The sequence below is a fragment of the Mirounga angustirostris genome, unplaced genomic scaffold, assembly GCF_029215605.1.
Source record: "Mirounga angustirostris isolate CCGP_5_RB_7025 unplaced genomic scaffold, mMirAng1.0.hap1 SCAF_13, whole genome shotgun sequence".
NCBI lineage: Eukaryota > Metazoa > Chordata > Mammalia > Carnivora > Phocidae > Mirounga > Mirounga angustirostris.
This window is the reverse complement of record NW_026991721.1, coordinates 23,709,793-23,731,447: the sequence shown is the minus strand read 5'-3', so window position 1 is coordinate 23,731,447 and position 21,655 is coordinate 23,709,793. Positions and strand designations below refer to the sequence as shown.

Sequence of the window (21,655 nt, the reverse complement as noted above, 5' to 3'; positions counted from 1 at the left end):
TGATGCCAGTGCCCAGGACAGCGCCTCATATCCTGTGGGTGCTCAATAAGCATTTGTTCACTGAAATAGTGAATGAATGCATGACACCCTGTGTCACAGACAAGCAGATTGAAGCGTACAGAGGTTCAGTAGCTGTGCCAAAGTCACCCAGCTCAGAAGGGCCTAGATGGGAATCCTGGTGTTACTCCGGTGTGGACGATCCTGACAGATTATACTACCTCCTTTAGGCGTTTTCCAAGAAAATAGGTCTTATGCTCTTAGGAGAAAAGTCTGCTTTTCTTCTGGTCATAGTTACTGCCTTGAAGGCCAGTCTTCCCCACCTTGCACTTTACCTGCTAACTCCTTTCTCCTAGGCCAGTGCAGGTTGTGTGAGATCCTGTGTGACAGCCACCAAAATGCCTCCTAAGTGCCAGGCGTGGTGCTAAACACTGGGGGTAAAATGGTGAATGGGAAGCAGAGTCAGCCTCCCAGGAGCTCAAGCGGCAAAGACATTTACAATATAACCACACCAAGGGGTGGTGAATCCCTGAACCCCGGGAGGCGGCAAGGACAGAGCAGGGACCCATCAGACTACCTTCATCGTCAGTTCTCCGTAGGCAGACAAGGGAGCGTCATCCCAACTGAACTCCTATTTTGTATCTTCTAGTGGCGGGGCGGGGGGTGGGGGTGGGGAATCAGCTGAAACCTTGGAAGAGTTTCTCTGCATCCTAATTAAAAGAGTGAGAAGTGGGTGCCTCTCACCTCAGGACAGGGTTGAAACTGAAACTGGTATCTGACCCAGAGACCTTCTGCCCTGAGTCCACGGGACGGTGTCTTGGGACTGTGTGCCAGAGCCCACAGGAACCAAAGCAAGAATCCGAGGGAAACCACTACATTGCAGCCAGGTGGCTACAGGAATGTCCCAGGCAGATCACAGTTGTAAACGCAGAAGACATCTAGCCATACCCTTTTTTTTTTTTTTTTTTTTAAAGAGACTATTGGGATGCCCTAAAGCAGGGAGGAAGTTTTCTGGTAATTGGCGTCCAAGCTGGAGCTCGAGTCTGCCAAGGCCTTGGATGATCTTTAGCGATCCGCAGAGGTTCCCACCTCTGCTACTGGCAGTGAGGAATGCAGCCAAGCTGACGGGACAAGCGCCCTCCTGCGCGGCCTTCACCACCACCGAGGGCTCCCCCCAATCCCCGCCCAGGGGGAGGAACACGGGCCAGGCCGCGGGTGTCGTTCCAGCCCTGCCTAGCTTTGGGACTTTGGGATGTCACTTCACTTCTGTGCTCCTCGTGTTTTTTCATCTGTAAAATGGAGTGTTCATTCTGTTAGGGTTATTACTATGAAAACCGAATGTGAAAATGTTAGTAAGGTGATGAGTTCAGAGCCTAGCGAATAATAATGATAGCACCCATTTAGTGAGTCCTTCCATGTATCACTGTCTTCATTTTACACATGTGGAAACCTTCGTTTAAAGAGGCATCCCTCAAAAACTAATGACGTACTCTATGTTGGCTAATTGCACATAATGAATGAATGAGTGAATGAATGAGGCATCCCACCGAAGGTCATATGCTAATGTGTGCTGGACCGTGGTCTTGAAGGCACATCTCTGATTCGTAGTTGTGTGCTTGTCCCACTGTCCCCACCATAAGGACAGCTAACCCTGCTCTCCCACATGCACAGCCACGCCTCAGCTGGCTTTCCTACTAGGGAGGGAGGGGAACAGTGATAACCACCCCTTTACTTCTTTCTTGGCCTGGGTGTCATTCTCCCTTCACAGACCATTAGGGTGAAGGACGGATGGTTAAAGTCTTAGAACCCAAGCCTGCCTTGAGCACAGCTCACAGCTGGATTGTGGAGGGCTGGAAGTTGCCAAACGTGCAGCTGTTTTATAAGGAAGCCAGATGAGAACATTTTCTCCAGCAGATGAATTGGTTCTTTAGATTTCCTTGCCTGGGAAGGGCTGGACCTGAGCTTGCTTCTGCTTTGCCCTCAGTGAAACAGCATTCCTTGGACACACCCAGCCTTTACCAGTAAGGCTTAGTCATTTGTAAGAGCAATCCTGTTTATGATAACAGCATTTTCATCCATACCTGGTGCCTCCCTCCACCCCTTGTGGGTCTATGTGCCTGGTGATTGCGGTGACATTTAGAAAAGAAATAGAGCCTCTAGAAATAAGCTGTCCACGAGATGCCTGGGCAGTATTTCTAAGACCAGCAAACTGCCCACAGTTAGCCTGGGAAAGCTTGGAAGGCTTCTAGATCAATAATACCGTAAGGAGTTGTTTTGATAATTCACTTAGTCATTCATTCAAAAAATATTTGGTGAGCTTTCACTGGTGCCAGGCACATTATCCAGTACTGGTGATGTAGCAGGGGACAAAATACTTAAGGACCCTTAGCATCTCAGAATAACTTTAGATAGTGACAAGTGCTGTAAAGACAGTCCAACAGCCTGACCCCACAGTGCGGGGCTGGGGTGGCTGCTCGAGACTGCTTGGTCAGGGGAGGCCTCAGAGAAGGTGGCATTGAAGCTGAGACCTGAATGTTAAGGAGCCAGCCAGTCATTCCAAGGCATGAGGGGAGGAGCTTCTGGAACAGAACAGCAAATGCCAAGGCCTTCATGCAGGAACAAGCTCTACTTATTTGAGGGGCGGAAAGAAAGCCAGTGTGCCGGCAGGTGTCCCGAAATAGGTTAGAGAGGTAAGCAGAGGCCAAATCATGTAGGGATTTGGGGCCATGGGGCTTTCTTCTAAGGCTGTAGGAAGCCATTAAAGGATTTTTAAGTGGGGCCGTGGCATAATCGGTTGCACATTTAAGAAGTATTACTCTGAATGCAGCTTGAAAATGGAACAGTAGTGAAGTAAGGGTACAAGTAGGAAGGCCAGACCGGTCAGAAGCCCGTGGCAGTCATTCCAGCAAGAGATGGTGGCGGCCGTGGAGAAGTGGAGGGGACAGGCAGGGGACAGAACTTGCTGTGGACCCGATGGGATAGGGAGACGGTGCTTCTAATGTTTTGAGCGCAATCGTCGGCACATGGAAAGTACTGAATAAGCTATAGGTGTTTGCTGCCATTATTAACAAATGGCCTCTTACCAAACACCAAGGGAGCAGGCTCGGGAAGGAATCTGGAGCCCCTTCAAGTGACAGTGTGATGCCTCCAGCACTTGTGTCACATCAGTGTTAGCTGCTCTCTTCTGTTAATAAATGGCGTTCCGGGGCGCCTGGGGGCTCAGTCATTAGGCATCTGCCTTCGGCTCAGGTCATGGTCCCAGGGTCCTGGGATCGAGTCCCGCATCGGGCTCCCTGCTCGGCGGGAAGCCTGCTTCTCCCTCTCCCACTCCCCCTGCTTGTGTTCCGTCTCTCTCTAGGTCTCTCTCTGTCAAATAAATAAACAAAATCTTAAAAAAAAAAAAAAAAAGAATAAAGGTACAAGAACAGTCGACACAATTTAAATAAATAAATAATAAATAAATAAATAAATGGCATTCTTCGAGAAAATGGGGCTTGCAGGTTTGACGATGCTTTCAGGAACCGAGATGTTGACTTCCAGTATGTATGTATATGTGTGTGTGTGTGTGTGTGTGTGTATACGCCAGACACTCTATATATGCTCATCCCCACTTAATCTTTTCTGCAACTCTTCCAGGTAGGCACCAAATTGTCCTCATTTCCAGGTAGGAGCACTGAGCTCACAATCCCACAGCTAGTAAATGGCAAAGTTGTGACCCAAGCCTAGGTGCTTCTAACTCACACTTCACATTTATAACCCTCTGCAATATAAGATAGTCGCAGGAGGTCTTGAGAGTTGGGTTTGCTTCCAGTTTCCAACTTCCGGACTTCAATTCAAGGTCACCGTGGGACTCAAAACTACTGAGAACTAATCTGGAATACTTAGGGAAAAAAAAAAAAGCCTACTATTCATACAGAGATTAGAGATTAGTGTCAAGTGTGTATTTATTTATTGATCCTTTCTCCCTCTCCCTTTGGTAACCTGTAAGATACAGCAGCTGAGGCAACAGGAAATTTGAAGTCCAGCATTTTATTAAATGTTATGTTTAAGATTTCTGTGGAAGGAAGCTGCTTGAGAGAGATTGGATTTCCATTATTTACTTGCCAAGAAAAAATGAGAAAACTGGGTGGTGGGGGGAGGGGTTTCCTGAAGGTATAGGGAGCAGGGAAGGTAAGCCGTTGGGCTATTTTCTGCTTCTAGTTCCTCCACCCCCTGGAGTTGCCTGGGCTCTAATAGGGGTTTAGGAAAAGTTCCTTTCCAGCCCTCACCGCAGGAGGTTGTCAGGTGAAATCCCGCTGTGCTGGAGGAAGGAAGGGAGGTTGAGGAAGGCCCACAGAAAGAGAAATGTCCCCATGGCATCTTCCTCTTGAAGTTCAATGGGAACCCGAATGATAACAAGGAAGTTATTTCAGAGAGGAGACGCACACACACACAACATACACCCCATCCCCACAGACACTTTGCAGCTGCCTAGTGTCGGCAAGGATGTGGGGAAAGGGGGCACTCTCAGGATTGTAAATCAGTATAAGGTGGTGTCTCAAGGGCAATTTAACAATAATAGATCAAATACCTTTAAAAGTACATCTCCTTTGCTTGTTGGAGGAAATACCTGATTGTAGGACTGGGGAAGGAAATCTACACGATGAGCCCGGAGCATTTTGTAGTGCCAGAAAGTAAGGAAGTACTCAGAACAAACCCCATGCAAACCCCACGCTGATGAGGATATGTCTGGGGCCATAGGAACTGATGAAAAGAGCTCCCAAAGGCCAAAGCTGAACAATCTGAGCAACAATAAACAGAGTAGTATTGGGTTATGACCCAAAGTGTAAAAATAAACATCCATGAGTCCATAGTGTTCTAAGTAAACTATTGAATAGATAAAGGAGAAGAGACAGATGTCCTTTTCAGAAGAATTTACAATAATGTATGCAAATATTCTACCCTCCATGATGGGGAGAACAGCTCCTCACTCCATAGGTGTGATTTGCTCAGAGTGACTGCCTTCCAAAACGTACAGTTTGGGAAGCAGGGAAAGAGTAACTTTCCAGTGAGAAATGCTAACAAGCACAGCCTGGGCCAAGCGATCAAGGTCAGCATCTGCAGTGCTAGGTCAGACTGACAGTGTGTGTCCTGGCTATGATGTGATGAGAATGGTAGGGTCCCTCTGTGGTTCCCTCTCAAAAGGCCTCTAACCATGGCCTAATCAGGACAAAAACATCAGACAAATCCCAACCAAGGGACACTCTACAAAATCTCTGCCCAGTACTCCTCAGAACTGTCAGGGTAATCAAAAATAAAGAATCTGAGAAACTGTCATAGCCGAGAAGAGACCAAGGAGACATGATGACTAAATGTAGTGTGGTTCTTGGGTAGAATCTGGACCGGCATGAGAGCCTCGGGGGAAAACTAAAGAAATCTGAATAAAATATAGACCTCAGTTAATGGTAGCATACCAATATTGTAACAAACGGACTTTACTAACATGAGATGTTAATAGTGGAGGAAACTACGTGTTGGAACCCTTGATGCTATTTTTGTCATTTTTCTGTAGATCTGAAGTTGCTGTAAAAAGGTTTATGACCCAGGGCGCCTGGGTGGCTCAGTTGGTTAAGCGACTGCCTTCGGCTCAGGTCATGATCCTGGAGTCCTGGGATCGAGTCCCGCATCGGGCTCCCTGCTCGGCAGGGAGCCTGCTTCTCCCTCTGAACCTACCCCCTCTCATGTGCTCTCTCTCTCTCATTCTCTCTGTCTCAAATAAATAAATAAAATCTTTAAAAAAAAAAAAAAAAGGTTTATGACCCAGGCGTTTCCCTTCCCACTCCCTTTGGAAATAACTAAGGATGAACCTAAAGACTCATCCACATGGATATGTGTCACAGAGGTGTGGGTAATAAATGAAAAGGTAGAAATAATTTAAATATTCAGTAGTGGGTACGGTAAGTCCATACAATTCAGTCATGAATCACAATCTTATAGAAATATATTTCTTAATAAGGAAAGGTATTTATGATTGTTAGTTGAGTGGAAAAATCAGATTATGAAAGAGCCTGCAAAATATATATTTTTTATATATGCATGAGGGGGTATAGATAAATGTATTTCAGTGTGTTAATCGTAATTATCACTGATGCATAATGCTATGGATTTTTCTTTTCATGGAAGCAGTATTTGCTTGTTACAGAAAGTACAGATCAGCAAAAAATAAAATGTTACTTTCTGAAGTAAAAAAAAAAAAAGTTGGAAATGATTCCATTATAAATCCAGCAGCAGCAACAGGAGACTCGATCCTAAAGAAGGCAGTTCTTTTTTTTTTTTTTTTTTTTTTAAGATTTTATTTATTTATTTGACGGGGAGAGAGTGAGAGCAGGAAACACAAGCAGGGGGAGTGGGAGAGGGAGAAGCAGGCTTCCGTGGAGCAGGGAGCCCGATGTGGGGCTCGATCCCAGGACTCTGGGATCATGACCTGAGCCGAAGGCAGATGCTTAACGACTGAGCCACCCAGGCGCTCCAAGAAGGCAGTTCTGAGAGCAGATGGAATGTTGGCAGGCTAGCAAGCCTGCCTGTTACTTCTGTTCACGTGTCTCCCTATAGAAGCGCACTGCCTGAACAGACCCTCGGGCACCCTCCATCTTCCATAGAAACAGGCCACCACCCACTTAGCCCTTGTGGGGTGCAAGGAGGGTACCCCCTGTAAACACAGTAAACAGGTTGCAAGGTGCGTGGAGATCAATCTTGGCAGTGAGGTCCAGTGTGGACCTGAGGCCAAGCTGGAGCCCCAAGCCTCTTTCAGAAGCGCCTACGTGGGTCTATAAGGCAGAGGCAGCTGGAGAGCTGAGAGACAAACCCAGGGTGGGTTGCCTTCTCCTTCTGTAGCAATCCTGTCAGTACCTAGCATTGTTTTGTCTTAGAATTTGTGTGTACCTTCCATCTCATCATAACAACCCTTGGAGGTAGGTATTGCACAGTGCACAGAACATTAAGTCAGCCCTCTGTGAATAATGGTTATTATTGAAGAGAAGGTTCATGGGATAAAGTAGAATGCAATGTGGAGAGAAGGGTCCTTCTCCCTGTCTTTCCTATGATTTGAGAAGGAAGATGCGGCCAGGCTGGAGCTATGTGAGACTTTTTAAGACCAACAATAAATGAGGCTTTTGAGGCTCATAGGCTCATGGGCCCATGGGGCTTTTGCTCCCAACAGACTTTTGCTCTTGGCTTTGTACTAGGTCCTGACCAGCCTGGTGTTTGGGCCCTGCCAGAGAAAGAGGTGAAAGAACCACGACCATTTAGGCCAGCCTTCAGATTGAGCTGGGGAGGAACAGGGAGAAGGACGCACAACAAAAGCAGATGAGAGCCAGTGAATTAGCAAATATGTAAGTCAGAAAGGAGCTTATTAGCTTTTGTCTGGTTTGCAATTTTCCTAAATTGTACTCGTAATGCAACACATCCTGATTCCCAGAGTCACCAGCAAAGCCAGGACTAAAACTTTGAAGTCCTCTCATGTTTTCTCAGTTAACCCAGGATAAACGGAGGACATTTTGCCTTATTTTATATTTAGACCTCATTTAGTTCCCTAGGCGGCAGCTACAGATAGAAGTTCTGATTCCTTCCAGCACTGTGACCCCCCTCGCCCCAGGCTGGGCTGCTGGGGCAGTGACAGGGGACACAGAAGTAGCAGCTCTGCTCTGTCTGGTGGAGGAGTGTCTCTGGGTCGGGGCGGGTGGTCCATCCCCAAAGGCAGACTGACTGCACACCTCCCAACACTGGGTGGCCACAGCCTCGGATGGTGAACGGACACTGCCCGTGAGCTCCTTGACAAGACCCGCGTGGCTGCATTCTGGGAGAATACTAAATCTATCTTTTCGAATCTAACCTTCCTCCCTTGTTGATACCTCTTAATTTCTCTATCCTCTTGAGTTGAATAATCCTTTTACAGCAATAATGAATTAATAAATAGCCAAAGATTCAGCAGATAGCAGTGATGCCAAATCAAATTAAGTTGTATTATATTCTCAGAAAAAGAAACTATTAAACTTGCGAGGTCAGAGTGCCTTCCACCTCATTTATTAACGTCCTCTCATAAGCTGCCATCTCTGGGGAAGAAGTGGAAAGGCTGGGCTGCCTATCTGTGTGGACTGGCTGGAAAATTGCCAGGCAAGGAAACACGCCTCCATCGCAGCCGCTTTGTCAGCAGGTGTTTGGGGGCTGGCCGTGACGGGGGCCGTGGCATACCTCTAACAGCTTCTCAGTTTCGCAGGATTCCTCATCTGACAGTGTGGCAGCTGTGGGCCACATGTGTGACTCAGTGTGTCGGCTGGCTGCTGGCTGGGGCTCCCTAGTCCCATCCCGCGCTCCCCCCTGCCCCACAGTGTGCCCCGACCCCAGCCCCCGGCCAGGGAAGTGGTAAATGGCACACCACTCTCCCAGTCAGGATTTGGGAGCCCTCAGTTCCTCAGCTAAACTTTGTGTTCTTATACCCCCTAAAATTTAGAAAAAACTGCGTGCCTCCTTGCCCATTTTAAAGTTAACTCCTGAAATGACAAATCAAGTGGAGATAGTTGAAAAGGGTGTGATATCTGACATATTACATGGTCTGAGCTTTACATAAGTTTTTGGCAAAGCTTTGGCACTACTTATTAAATGTACAGGCAAGATTCACTAGATAATCTAATTGGCAAAGGTTTTTATGGTCAAACCATCCAGCCAAATCAGTCTTGCTTTCTGTCAGACCCAAGTCTGATTTCATTTTTTCAACTGAAATAAACTTATTAGTACATACCTCATGACCACCATCTGACTTCTGAATGTGAATTCTTAAGGTCTGTGGACAGACGGGAGCACGCAACCGTGCCAAGAGTTTATTGCCTGGGCAAAATAGATATTTCTTGCTCTGCTCTCATAGGACTCCTCTTAGAAGGAAGGCATTTTCAAATTGTCCCCTGGTAAGATTCAGGCGGGGGAGAGGTATGCATTTCTTTTCTGAAGTGCAGTACGGTGATTGTGAAAATGGGAGTGGCTGCTGAGAGAATGTATAGATCCCAGGCATGTTCTTGGAAAGGTCAGTTGTAAGAAGGGGTGTGTATGGAAGTTTAAGGATCTGAACGTGTATTTCCTTAAGAATACACATGCCCAGATACCCCCTGGGAAGTCATTACGTACCACAAAGATACATGTGTCCCAGCCTTAAAACCACTGCTTTTAGATACGAGCACTCTCACCCTCCATCTGTCTATGACGGAGGCCAGTTAACTAGGCTTTGCTCAATATTTGTCCTCACCAGGGTTTGGCAGAGACCTGTCAGGTGGAAGGATCAGAGCCATTGAACTCAGCCTTTCTTTCTCTTCAGTACCTGTGTTTCATTTTGTCTGGAGTTGTCATTAAAAAAATAAAACACAACACTCCCCAAGCAAGCAAAGAAGAGCACTATTGCTCTCCAGAAAGCTAAGGGCATCTGGGGATAGGAACACATTTGCTCTAGAGGGTAGTGTTTCAGATGCCAGGACCAGGAACACTGAAGAGAAGTCAGGAGGAGGAGCTGCTGATTTAGGATAAGAAGGAAGGTGGGTTGAAGAAGAGAGTCCCCATTGTTAATCATTTATACTGCATGAAGTAAATAGAACTTTCACAGTAAACCTATAAGATAGATAGAATTACCATGAGGAAACTGAGACTCAGAGAGGTTGGGTAACTCACCCAAGGTTCCACAGCTCATTAGTGCCAGAGCAGAGATTTGAACCTAGTTCAGTCTTGGTGACCTCGGAGCCATTATATAATACTGCCGCTCTCGTCGGTAAATACCTACTACAGAGTGGTCTGTCCTTCATTCTTTCTCTTTGTTTTTAATGAAGTTTTTAATTTTAATTCCAGTATAGTTAACATGAATGGGCTGTCTTTCTAACACCATTAGTTCATTCTCACAACAGCAACAGTGACCTCAACGACAACACAGTAGAAAGAATTTCAGTAACCTCTGAGTACTGATTCAATTATAAATCTAAATGTGGCTGGTAGATGGGTCAGGGGAGGATGGTAAGTGGCCAAGGTAGAAGGCTGTGTTACTTCCCTTGGAGAAAGTAAAGACTTTTATAGACTATTTAAGATAAAATCTTATGAACACAGACCAGCTTATATACAAAGTGAAGAAGCATTCGGGAGATGCTGTCTCATACTAATGATATTGTGTAACCCTCCAGGAGAGACCACACACAGGGTGAGCAAAGTTCTGTTATCCATTCACTTAAGATCCTTTTTCTTCTTCATTATTGTGAAAAGCAGTTTGCTAGTTCATTATGAAAATGAATATGCTGTATTTGAAGATGCCAGTTGTGGGAAAATAATTCTCTCCCCCACCATTTCTCTCTTTCCCTCCCTCTCTCCTTCCCTCCCCTTCCCCCCTCCCCCTTCTCTCTCCCCCTCCCCTTCCCCCCCTCCCCTACTAGGCTGTAAAGTCTGTGAGGGCAACTACTGTGTCCATCATTCATTGTTGTGCCTAGCATCATAGTAGACAGTCAATAAATGTTTAGCAAACGAAAGAATCAGTGATTCGCCAGAATCCCAAGATCTCATGCTTTTAAACCCTGAGATGAACTTTATCAGACTCAAGAACAGATCTCTTTGAGGGTCATGAGAAAAGATTTTATCAGTCAGGACTTCTGATCTTTTCCCCAAGCCAACTGTACAAGTCTTAGAGTAGAGAACCTGGCAACTAGGAAAACACTTAATTTATTCTCAATTTTATTATACTCAGTTTGGGGGGGAAGGGTTGTTGACCTTTTTGTGAATATGATGAAAATTATGGCCTTTCTCAAACAAAGGAACACACAGACAAAATTTTGTGTACAATTTAAGTAGATTCATGAACCCTTTAAACTATGCATCTCAAGAATGCTGAAAAGTGAACCGCAGCTTAAGGAAAGGGTGCAGTCATCATGCTGGACCTCCCATATTTGGAGGAAAATTGACAAGAGAACAATAGAGCTTGCTTTGGATATAATACCAAAGGGGAGAATATGGCGCCAGTTCCAACTGTGCCTTGATTCTGGTGAGACACTTTCATAAAAGACCCTTTGTTCCCTTTGGGACAGATGCCACCAAACACTGCTTTTTTAATGACAGTCCACTGTCCAGCCCTTCCCAGCATGCACCCTTCATCCTGTGATTGGACACCAGGCAGGAAGAGGGAATGGAAGTAGGGCAGAGCTTTGGATCATGAAGGTTGCTGAGTTGGTTCTTTTGGCTCCTAGAGCACCCTTCCGTTCATTTCAGGCTCCGTGTCTTGAAATGCTTTCGCCCGTACCAGAAGTACTACAAGTCTATTGCCTAGGATATTTTCCCTTAAAGTCTATCCCAAATGGATGCAAAAAAGCAGATTTTATATAGACAGATAATCCCTTGTGAGATAAAAAATTTCTCCGTCGTAGCTGGGAGCCGATGCACCCCAGGCCTTCCCTCTTCTCCAGCTCCTGTCTCTACCAGAGGAAGGAGAGTTTTCCTCCCTTCCAAACACCCCCACTTGATTACTTCAGACTTTATCCAGCCAGAACTCATCCTTGAGGTTTAAGGACACAGACGTTACTGGTGACTGAGGATTTTCTGTCTCAGCTTTACTTTCTTCATCTACAAAGTGGGGATAACAACACCAGTCCCTGCGTCCTGGGATTGTGGTGAGGAACAGTAGAAAGTGGAGCGCTCAGCTCAGTGTCCCCGGCACACAGTAGGCACTTGATCAAGTTGGCTCTTACTCTTTTAAGGATAGTGGCCTCTAGAAGTGGAGGAGGAGAAACTGGGCAAGCTCGCTACTTTCGTCCTTCTCAGTGTGCTCGCTTCTGCCCCTTTCCCTGTCTGGCCCTGCCTTTTCCTCCACCCCAATCCCTGGATCAGCAGGACCAAGCCAGGGAGGCTCTAACCTTAGACACCCGTGGGCCTGGCCATGCCCCTGGGACTCATAGCTCACGTTTTGGCCACTGAAATATCACTGACGTTTTGGACGCCCTGGCCAGGGCAATCATGACTGACTATTCCTTTCAGCTCCCTCCTTCCCTCCCTTCCTCTTGCTTTGATTTCTCACTCCCTTTTTGAAAACAACAATTTATTGAACACTTCTCTACTAGTAACACTAACACTTCTCTGCTAATCCTAGTGCTGGTGCTGATAAACAGTGTTGCTACTTTTTTACGCTCTAGTTGGAGGTAGAGGGGAGAGTAAATAGCAGACAACGTATAGGATGTAATAAGGACAATTAATGAAATAAAATGGAGAATAACGAGGGAATCCTACTTAGGTAGAATACTTTCTCTAAAGAGGCGACATTCGAATCCTGTGGCTGTCCTGGGCAGGAATTGAAACCTTGGCTTGATTCCAAGTGAGAAGCTCTGTTGGGAGTGCCAAGTGGTAGCTTCTCCCGTTTTTCTCTCCTAACAATAGAGGGTTTCAGGCTAAGCGGAAGTCAAACTCCTGATTTTTACCAGCTCTATTTTGTCAAGTAAGCTTAAAAAATATTATGACTCTCACCTGTGCCTTTACAGATACTCACTTACCATGTACCAGGCATTGTACTTTTTTTTTTTTAAAGATTTTATTTATTTATTTGAGAGAGAGAATGAGATAGAGAGCATGAGACAGGGGAGGGTCAGAGGGAGGAGCAGACTCCCCGCCGAGCAGGGAGCCCGATGCGGGACTTGATCCCGGGACTCCAGGATCATGACCTGAGCCGAAGGCAGTCGCTTAACCAACTGAGCCACCCAGGCGCCCCCAGGCATTGTACATTTTACATGTATCCTCTGATTTAATTCTCCAGTGACCCAAGGAAGTATATCTTATTATCAAAATTATCCCTGGAGTCAAATAAAGAAACCAGAACTTAGAGCAGCTAATTAACTTGCCCATGGCCCACGGCCCAACAGAGGTAGTGTTAGGACCGGGGTCCGGGTAGGTCTGAGAACAGAGCCTGTGTCTTCAGCCAGTAGACTGGGCTGCTCCCTTCTTTGATGTCTTAACTCACCTCGTTCTCCTTTCCTCTGCAGCGGTGCCAGTGAAGAAGAGGACACATGAAGGCTTGCCATCCCCCGTGGAGACTCATCCCTTCCCCCTGTGTGTATGTGACGGCGTGTATGTAGTGGCTTCTGAGTTCTGTGAAAGCTGCCCAGCAACAAACGTACTCCTACCGGACACATCCCCAGATCCACAGCAGGCACATATCTCTCCAAGGGATGACCAATTTTATTGTTACTGACTGCTTTTCATTCTCTTGTTGTGGTAGCTCAAGAAAAAGTGCCCCTATGATCAACCAGGAGCAGTTAATTAAGAAGCGTCCTTCAGGTAGTCCCTCAATGGCTGCTTTGAACTTACTCAGGAAAGCCAGCCCCCGTGATATTGTATACCCAGATAGCATTACTTTATCTGGAAGGATCTGGAATAATCCTGAAGGGCAGTCAGAATTTTTTCCCTACCTGCTAATAAAACCCCACTTTATTTAAATTGCAGCATGAAATAGTGGGGGGCACGGTAGGGCTTTGTAGATAGTGTCTAAAAGTCCAATTATACATTTGTGAAAATGTGGCTCCACGAAGTAAGATGGGTGGCGTGAAGATGGGGTTGGAGAAAGAGTTAAAAGTTCGAAATACAGGGATATTTTTAGTACATGAGGTTATCCAGCACTTCAAATCCATAATTCAGTGCTGTGGAAATGAAAAAAATGATTGAAGAGGTAGAAAGGAAATGACTTTAAAAAAAAAAAAAAAAGGACCAAAGAGATCTGATTAAAAGTTGAAATCAGTATTTCTGAACTCAAATTGCCTGAGTTTCCAAAATAGTCACTAAAGGATCTGATGGAACCTGAATTATTTGGGTGCTTTCTGCCGGTTTTCTGGGTCTTGTCGCAACATGAAGGCCGGGATGTGTATTACCAAGTGGGGATTTTCAGTGTAGGTTTTTGTCACTCCTGCTCCAGCCCCCTTGGCCTCATTTGGCTTAAAGGCAGTGTAGAGAGAGTTCTCGTCACTCTGGTGTGCTGAATCAAGCCCTGTCTCCTGGCAGGTACACCCTCCTTTCCCTCCAGCTGGAACCCCTCTTTGCATGGCACCCCGCCCCAGGCCTTCAGCCCCGCCCCCATACCCAGGTTCTTCCCTCTCAAGTACCCTGAGCAGAGACATCCCACAGTTGGACTTCCAACCTTTCCCCCTTGCCAAGTCACATTTCCTTACAACCAAGTTTTCTCCTCCCAAGTAAGCAGTGATTACCAGGGAATACCAACCTGCAAGTTTAAAGCCTGCATTTTCTGAAACATCAGTTTTACCGAAATGGTTTGGAGTCGGGGGATGACCTTCTTTTTTGATAAAACAGCTACATTATGAAAGAGAGTGTTCATACACACAGTTAAGATAGAGTGGGACACTTCAGAGGGAATGCTTATTTGCAAGTGGGGTACGTGGTCCCTCTCCTCTGCCTTTAGTGGTATTTTGGTGTTCACTTCCGAGAAGTACAATTGGAACTGTATCCAAGCAGCTGACTCGGGGCCTAGACCTCTAGTCGCCTCTGAAGCAAAACTAAAGGCGCCTGCACTGGGAGAAGTCCCTCTTCCAGCCTGCCTGCCTGTGACCTGTGTACCTGGCACAGAGCATTAGGGCCAGCTGGTGTGTGTGTGTGTGCAGGATGGTTTTGAGGCAGAAACAGTACTTACTGTAAGAATCCTATTTATGTCATTGTTCAATCCTGCGCATGCTATAAAATTATTTCTTTGGGGCCAGGAAGCTACCAGGCGTATATGCTTCTGCGTTAAGATTATCCTAGCTCACTAAATATGTTAGGATGTTGGGACTGAGAGTACTTTGGGCTGTTAAAAAAAAAAAGTATTTTTCTCTCAAACTGGTGGCCAACAAATGGCTAAGACAATTTCGGTGCTTTACCTGTCCTCCTGCAAAGACTGGAGAATTTGGCATACCACTAATTACAACCCGCAACCGTATCCCACAGAACTACCCATAAAGAAGGACAAGTGGCCACTCTTATAAGAGTTTAAAAGCCAGAAGATGAAGAAGATTTTAGGTTCTGGATGCTTGTGTTTGTCTTTCCCCAATAATTATTGTTTCATCTCTAAATAACAGCCTTATCTTCACAATGGATAGACCATTGGCTCCTCCCTACCTGATTGTATGTTATTAGTTAAAATCAGTATTTGGGAAACCCAAGCATTTATGCAGCGGATATGAACGGAAATATAAAAATACATGCCAGCTTGTCTCAATATATTATCATTATATTATCATATCTCTGTAATCCTCAAGGAAAGCCCTTTTGCTTTTACTTAAGATTTCAGATTTGCTTTATGGGCTCCCGCGGTCTTCAGCACCTGATAAAACTTTAACCAGGGAAGCATTAAACAGAGCAGCAGCTTCTGCCCAGGCTCCGGAGTCCCTGCCAACAGCATTTCTCAGTGTAAGAACTAGGGTGCTTCCTGCAGTGGGGCCAGCTTCCCCCAGAGCTGGAGGATGCGGCTCGGCCTTAAGCTCCTGCCAGGTGAGTAAGTTAGAGTGCTCAGCAGTGTGTGCCGACTGGCTGCAGGCTCTAGGTTTGCAGAAACCCCCAGGGAGACGTCATCAAGGGCAGCAGGTAATGAATGTCTCCAGAATGAATTGGGTCCTCACAGCAGTCCCTGGCTACCTTCCAGATTTGGGTTCTCTGGAGGCTGAGAGTGGGTTGGTCTTTTGATTCGATGTCCTGAAATCCAGGGCAATTCCAAGAGGTTCTCTTAGGAGTCTCAGCTCTGACAGCCCAGGAGGGGAAATGACCTGTATTGAGGACCAGCTGTGAGCCAGGCCCTGTACTGGGCCCCATTTGTCAGATGATAGAACGGATGTGGAGTAATAGAGCCCCTTGCCTTGAGTTACACAGCTAGGAAATACTGGAGCTCTTCCTAACTTTGTGGTGGTCCGTGGTACATCTACAGTACAGAGGGAGGAAAAGGCTTCCGGTTCCCCCACTGCAGTCTGACTATCCCACTTTATGGATTCTTTTTCAAAGTTACGTTTCATGGCTACCGTTTGGGCTCAGAAATGGCATCAAGGTGGCCTCACTCTTCCACCTTAGCAGGTCTGTGAAGTGCACATTGCTAACTTGAGCCTGCCCCCAGGAGTTGGGGAGACCTTTCCTTTTTGGTGCCATCCCCCATAAATAAAGTGTCTCTAGGCCTTCAAGAGTATAGAAGTTCTAAGAAATAGTAAAAGTGGAGGGTGTTCTGCTCTTAAGTTTATCTGAAAATGTCTGGTGCTGCAGTCCTGCAGAAAAGGAAATCTTCATATTTGAGCCCAGCCGCTGCTGTGCTCTGTGAGGCTGTGTTAACTCAGAGTCCAGTGAATCTAGACTTTCCTGCTGACGCTGGTGTGTATATGCACACACATACACGATATGCGTGCATCTGTATATACACACACGTAAACATATGCACGCACACGCAGTTTAAGAACTACGGGGAATCCAGAACAGCCCCTCATTACCTTGCATACCCCTGCAGAGGTTTCTGCCAGCCCTGATCACAAGCGTCACCAGATAGCCGGAGCTTCGGTGCTTGCTTACAAGAAGAACAGCTCCTTGGCGACGGTTGTCAGCTCCTAAAGCGCTGAGCCAACATGGCGCCCCTGAGGGGACTTCCCAGGCTGCTCCAAGATGTCTAACGGTTTGGGTGACCCGGGGATCTGTCCACTCCGGGCAGGCCTGAGGGCACAGCTGCTGAGTTTATGACTTGTGGTTGTGGCAGGGCATAGGAAGCCCTCTCCCCCACCTAGAAAATATTCCCTTTCTAATACCTGAAATTCCATACTCAACATAATGGCTGCTCAGTACATGCTTTGTAATAAGAAAATTGGTTGCATGTTTACTGTGTGCCTAGCACATCTGGAAGTTTCTATTTAAAACACAAATCTCATTTTGGATGAACTTGGCCCAGCCTTAGGAGAGAAAGAAGGCCCATAGGGGAGAGTTGAGATCTCATTACCATTGCCTCTACCCAGCGGTGTTCTAAAGCCCCCACCCCAGCCCATTCCAAGACCCAGAGGCCCAGGGGATCTGCCTGGTAGAAGAGTAGCATTCGAAACTGAGAACACACCAGAAACAGCAGAGCAAGTGCCAGAGCAGGAAAAGGAAGACGAATTAAGACACTTGTGGGTATACTGGTGCAAAAGTTGCCACAGAGCCCTGGGCTTGATAGGACCTTGAGGGGACAGTAGATTTATATTAACAGGAGTCAAACCTGACCAGTCTTTGTACAGTGACAGGCCACACTGCATGGGGGTGGGGGGGCAACCGACGAGCCCTTTGTCCTCTGCCTGTTTTCCCGTGCACAGTCACATTCCCTCCTTAGTCACCTTCCTCTTTCATCCTTCACATTAAACAAGGGGACACGCGATCTTTCAAGGGAATTACACATTTGAGTTAATGTTTCAGTATATCATTTTCATACTGTAAATTATTTTGTAAGAGAGATTTACCGCTATCCCAGGATGTTTGGACTCAGTGCCCCTGTGCATTTGGAAATCAATAAACTATTACTGGAAATACCATTTGTCTCTGAGAGTTGTGCACAAAGGACCCTGCTAGGTGTAAATATTCATGATGATCTCCACTCTTAACTGTGGTAAAGCTGGAGATGATGGTGTTTGGTTATTAATACAGGATACTCATTTACTCCTGACTTCTCCGGAGCGACTTAGGAGATCTCTGGGAAGGGACACGCGAGCACATGTAATGTCGTTATTTAGAAATATGTTTTCGCCTCAAAGTAAAACAGTCTGTGCCTAGGTTAAAGTTTCTGAACAAAGTTAGATTATAACCTGAAGAATACTTGATCCTGAATGATGTTTTCAAATAACATTAAAGCTTTACCATTTGGGTTAACCTGGTTTTAATTTTTATCATATTTTCTAGAAATAAAAACTCTTTGTAGAGCAAATTACAGGTAGGCCAGCAAAATCATCTTGGTGGAACGTTAGTTAGAGTTACCCATTTGTTATAATTGATACAGAGGTAGAATCAAGCTGTCAATGAAGTAGTTCTGGTCCAGTTTGTCATACGAGGACCAGAGGCTGCACTGAAACCAACAGTCCTATACACAGAGGCAAAATGCAAACACCCAACATGGTCGATGATGCTGTGTGAGCCAGAAGGCGCCAAGTCCTGCCTGAAGGCCTGGAAATTCACTGCTTAAAAGCCCGCCCTGCCCCTCCCCCGCCCCCACCCAGCAGGTGTGTCTGGAGGAGCTATGGTTCAGGAACCCTGCTCTAAATTTGCTTTGAACCAATCCGTCTCCATCAGACCTCGTTAGTTAGCCGGGGGTACTGTGTGAACTTCAGAGACATTGTCCAAGATGAGCTGAGTCCATCGCTGAAGGTCAGCCAACGAGCCACACGGATAGAGCCGGGACAGCAGACTTTCTGTCTCCTGGAGCGATCATTAGGTCCTCCCTCCTCCCTCCCCAGTGGCCAAGGTCACTTCTGCCTGGTGGGGTGGGATTGCCAAGCCCTGGGGCACTGGGGAGTCTCAGCGTTTTAACAAACCACAATGTGTGTGGAGGTTTTCTTCCCTACTGCCTGGTGCCAGTATCTCAACACCACATCCCATTGCCCCAGGCCTCTCTCATTTTATTGTCTTCCCCTCTGAGAGCTGCAACTCTCTATTTTGTTTCATTGATCTTCGCCTGGTCCAACTTACAGGTGGCCCCATTTCCTTTACACTCCCAAAAGGGTGGAATTGCAGCTTGTCTGGAGTATCTCCTGGACTTGACGAGGCATCAGAGGCTCCGACACCCAGCACAGTCAGAGGAGAAAATGTCACAGGAAAAAACAAACAACAAAAAGACTGCTCTAAGTCCGTAACTGGCCACCGTGGGTATGTGTCTGTACTTGTTAAATACTACAATCTCCAGGGTTAAATCCTTTTGTTAATAACTCTAGCTACCACTTAGGGAGCTCTTTCTTTGGGCCAGGCGCTGGCCTAGTTGCTTTTCATTGTCTTACTGAATTCTCAGAGCACTGGTATTACCATCTCCTATTTTATTGCACAGGAATCAGATTTAGAGAGTTAAATACTCTGCCCAAAGTCACATCCTAATATATGGGAAGCCAGGATTTAAATCTGGCTCTTTACAGGCCTTGCAACCCTTGCTCTCAATCTCTCCTTCTGAGCGGCATGGGGTCCACCTTGGATTGGTGAATAAACACTCACAGCGTGGCTTTGGGGCAGAGGACTTCACCCTTCGTGTTAGGCCTTGCTTTGTACCACCTGCAAAGTACAGTGTACGGTGAGGGAAGGGGGCTAAGGATGGCAAGGAAATCCTCTTCGGACCTGAAACTGCACTTCTGGAGGAAGGGAACTATTAGATTTTCTGTGTCTCCTTTATTTCAAGGCCATAAATAATGAAATCACCAGGAGAGGCAAAGTCAGGGCCTCTTCTGCCATAGTCTTAAAATCCTGTAAGTCAGCCAACTCTGACATTGAGTCTGATTTAATGAAACATCTTGAAGACGTCTCCCCCAGGCTGACGTGGGGCCAGCTTCATATTCTTGGAAAGGGACTGCAGAAGGAGCTTGTCTACGGTGTAGTCCGCTTACTGAGTGAGCCATCATGGCTACGGCCCACAGCGGACCATGTGCCTCACAAGCCTCACACCAGCTCAGGGACTCAGGAGCAGCTCATTTACCTGTGGCTCAGCCGCCTGTGAGCTTCACCTCGCCTTATGTCCATAACAGGAAACCAACAAGTGCTTTGACAATGAGTAATTGAGTCGGAACTGGAAAAATCTAGCACCTCTGCTAGACCCACTCAAGAGTGAGCATACCAGGCTCTTCCCAGTTGAAATAAATACCATGAAGCACATACGTGAGAGACAGTCCATACATCTCCCCATCGAGCCATTACTCAGAAACCATTCCTACATCACACATAATTCTACATGTTAGGTGGTTTCCAAGCCTAGAGCAGATGAAACGCAAGGGTGAGGAACAGACTTCTAAAGGAAATTAAGGTCAAGAAGGAAAAAGAACAATAGCGGGGACAAAAAAATGTCATGTATACCAAAGAGCTTAAAAAGCACTGTCTAGGGGAGTGGATAGTGCCCAAAACAGCTCCACATCCAGCTCAACCCCTACAGGGGACTGTTGTATTATAGGACAGTGTAACCATATTCCAAATGACGACCCTGAGCTTCATGCCTAAAGAAAGGAAATGATGCTCAGAAGAAGGCAAGAATGTGCATATCAACCTTTTAGAAGTGTTTCTATCACAAATGGTAGAAAACAACACAAAACAAATACACTTTAGGGGTGAAAAGCAATCAACCTCTGACCATCCAGAGCATGTAGCTAAACAAAATAAAACAAAACATCCCCCTACCTGAGGTTTTACTGTTCCTTGAGGCTCTTGTATTTAGGGAGGTTTTTTCATAGCTTTATAAGTGACTTTCATGCTACAGTGCTTTGCATATAATGTCATGAACAATGGAAGTGCCAAGCTTCTAATGTGATGAATAAAACTAATAACCAGAATACAGGTCAGATTCTGTTACAACAAATACTGCTACTATAAAAATCACTTAAGCATCCCTGTTATCTTTAAGGCCCTATCAATTGCCCATTTATTTCAAGCAATAGTCATTACAACAAAATTGGGAGTATAATAAAAAGAAACTGGACCCTCACCACAAGTTGGGTGTAAGACAATTTAACCTGTAATAACAGATTCTCCCTTGTATTTCTCCAATTCTTTGCTGCAGGAAGAATACACCTTGCATAGACATAATACCAGCCTGGGAAGCTGGTGTTTAGCAGTTGTTGCTAGGAGAAGAAAACTCAGAAGCAAAGGACACGTGGAGTTGTGTGGCGAGCCCTCTCTAGGGAATTTGGTCTCCGGGTCCACTTTTGACCTTAATCCATGCTGGAGCCATCAACCACAGAGTCCCTTGCTTCTAATAGTGATGTAATGCATATATTAAGCCCTGGAATGAAGACATGATTCATTTCCCATGGATCACTGAGCACTTTGTGGCAACCTGGCCCTGCTCTGATGACCCTAAGATAAAGAAATCCAGAAGCATGCGACTGGAACTATCCTTTTTCCCATGATGCACTGCTGTCAACACCGCATAATTGTAAAAGCACATTCCACATTGATTATATATAGAAATGATCTAAGTTAGCTGCATTCCATTTGGCATACGGGCAAGGATTTTTCCATGCCTATCCATCTTCTTTTGGTGGCAATGATCAGTTTTGTCATTTGCTACATTTTTTCCTTCCTTCCTTCCCTCTGTCCTTCCTTCCTTCCCTCTGTCCTTCCTTCCCTCCCTCCCTCCTTCCTTCCTTCCTTCCTTCCTTCCTTCCTTCCTTCCTTCCTTCCTTCCCTCCTTCCCTCCTTCCCTCCCTCCCTCCCACTTCCCTCCCTTCCTTCCCTCCTTCCTCTTTCTGTCTTTCTCTCCCTTTTACTTAAGTATTAATGACTACATTGCACCCAACATTTTGTAGCACCCTTAGCACAGAAGGGATTAAATCGTATTTCTTTTTTTCTTTTCTTTTTCTTTCTTTAAAGGTTTTATTTATTTATTTGACAGAGAGACACAGCGAAAGAGGAAACAAGCAGGGGGAGTGGGAGAGGGAGAAGCAGGCTTCCCGCGGAGCAG

The 21,655-nt window shown here is 46.0% G+C and overlaps 1 protein-coding gene across 9 annotated transcripts in view; it reads left to right on the top strand.

Moving 5' to 3' along the window:
- TRIM44 (tripartite motif containing 44) overlaps nucleotides 1-17,543 on the top strand; it is a 110,587-nt gene extending 93,044 nt beyond the window's left edge. For all 9 annotated transcript variants that reach the window (XR_010406894.1, XM_064576633.1, XM_064576636.1 and 6 more), the window contains one exon: nucleotides 13,017-17,543. Coding sequence is in view for 4 of the 9 variants with exons in the window: in XM_045893899.3 (XP_045749855.1) it covers nucleotides 13,017-13,044 (28 nt within the window). In the remaining 5 variants the exon portion in view is untranslated. The remainder of the gene's footprint in view (nucleotides 1-13,016) is intronic.
- Nucleotides 17,544-21,655: the final 4,112 nt, after the last annotated feature.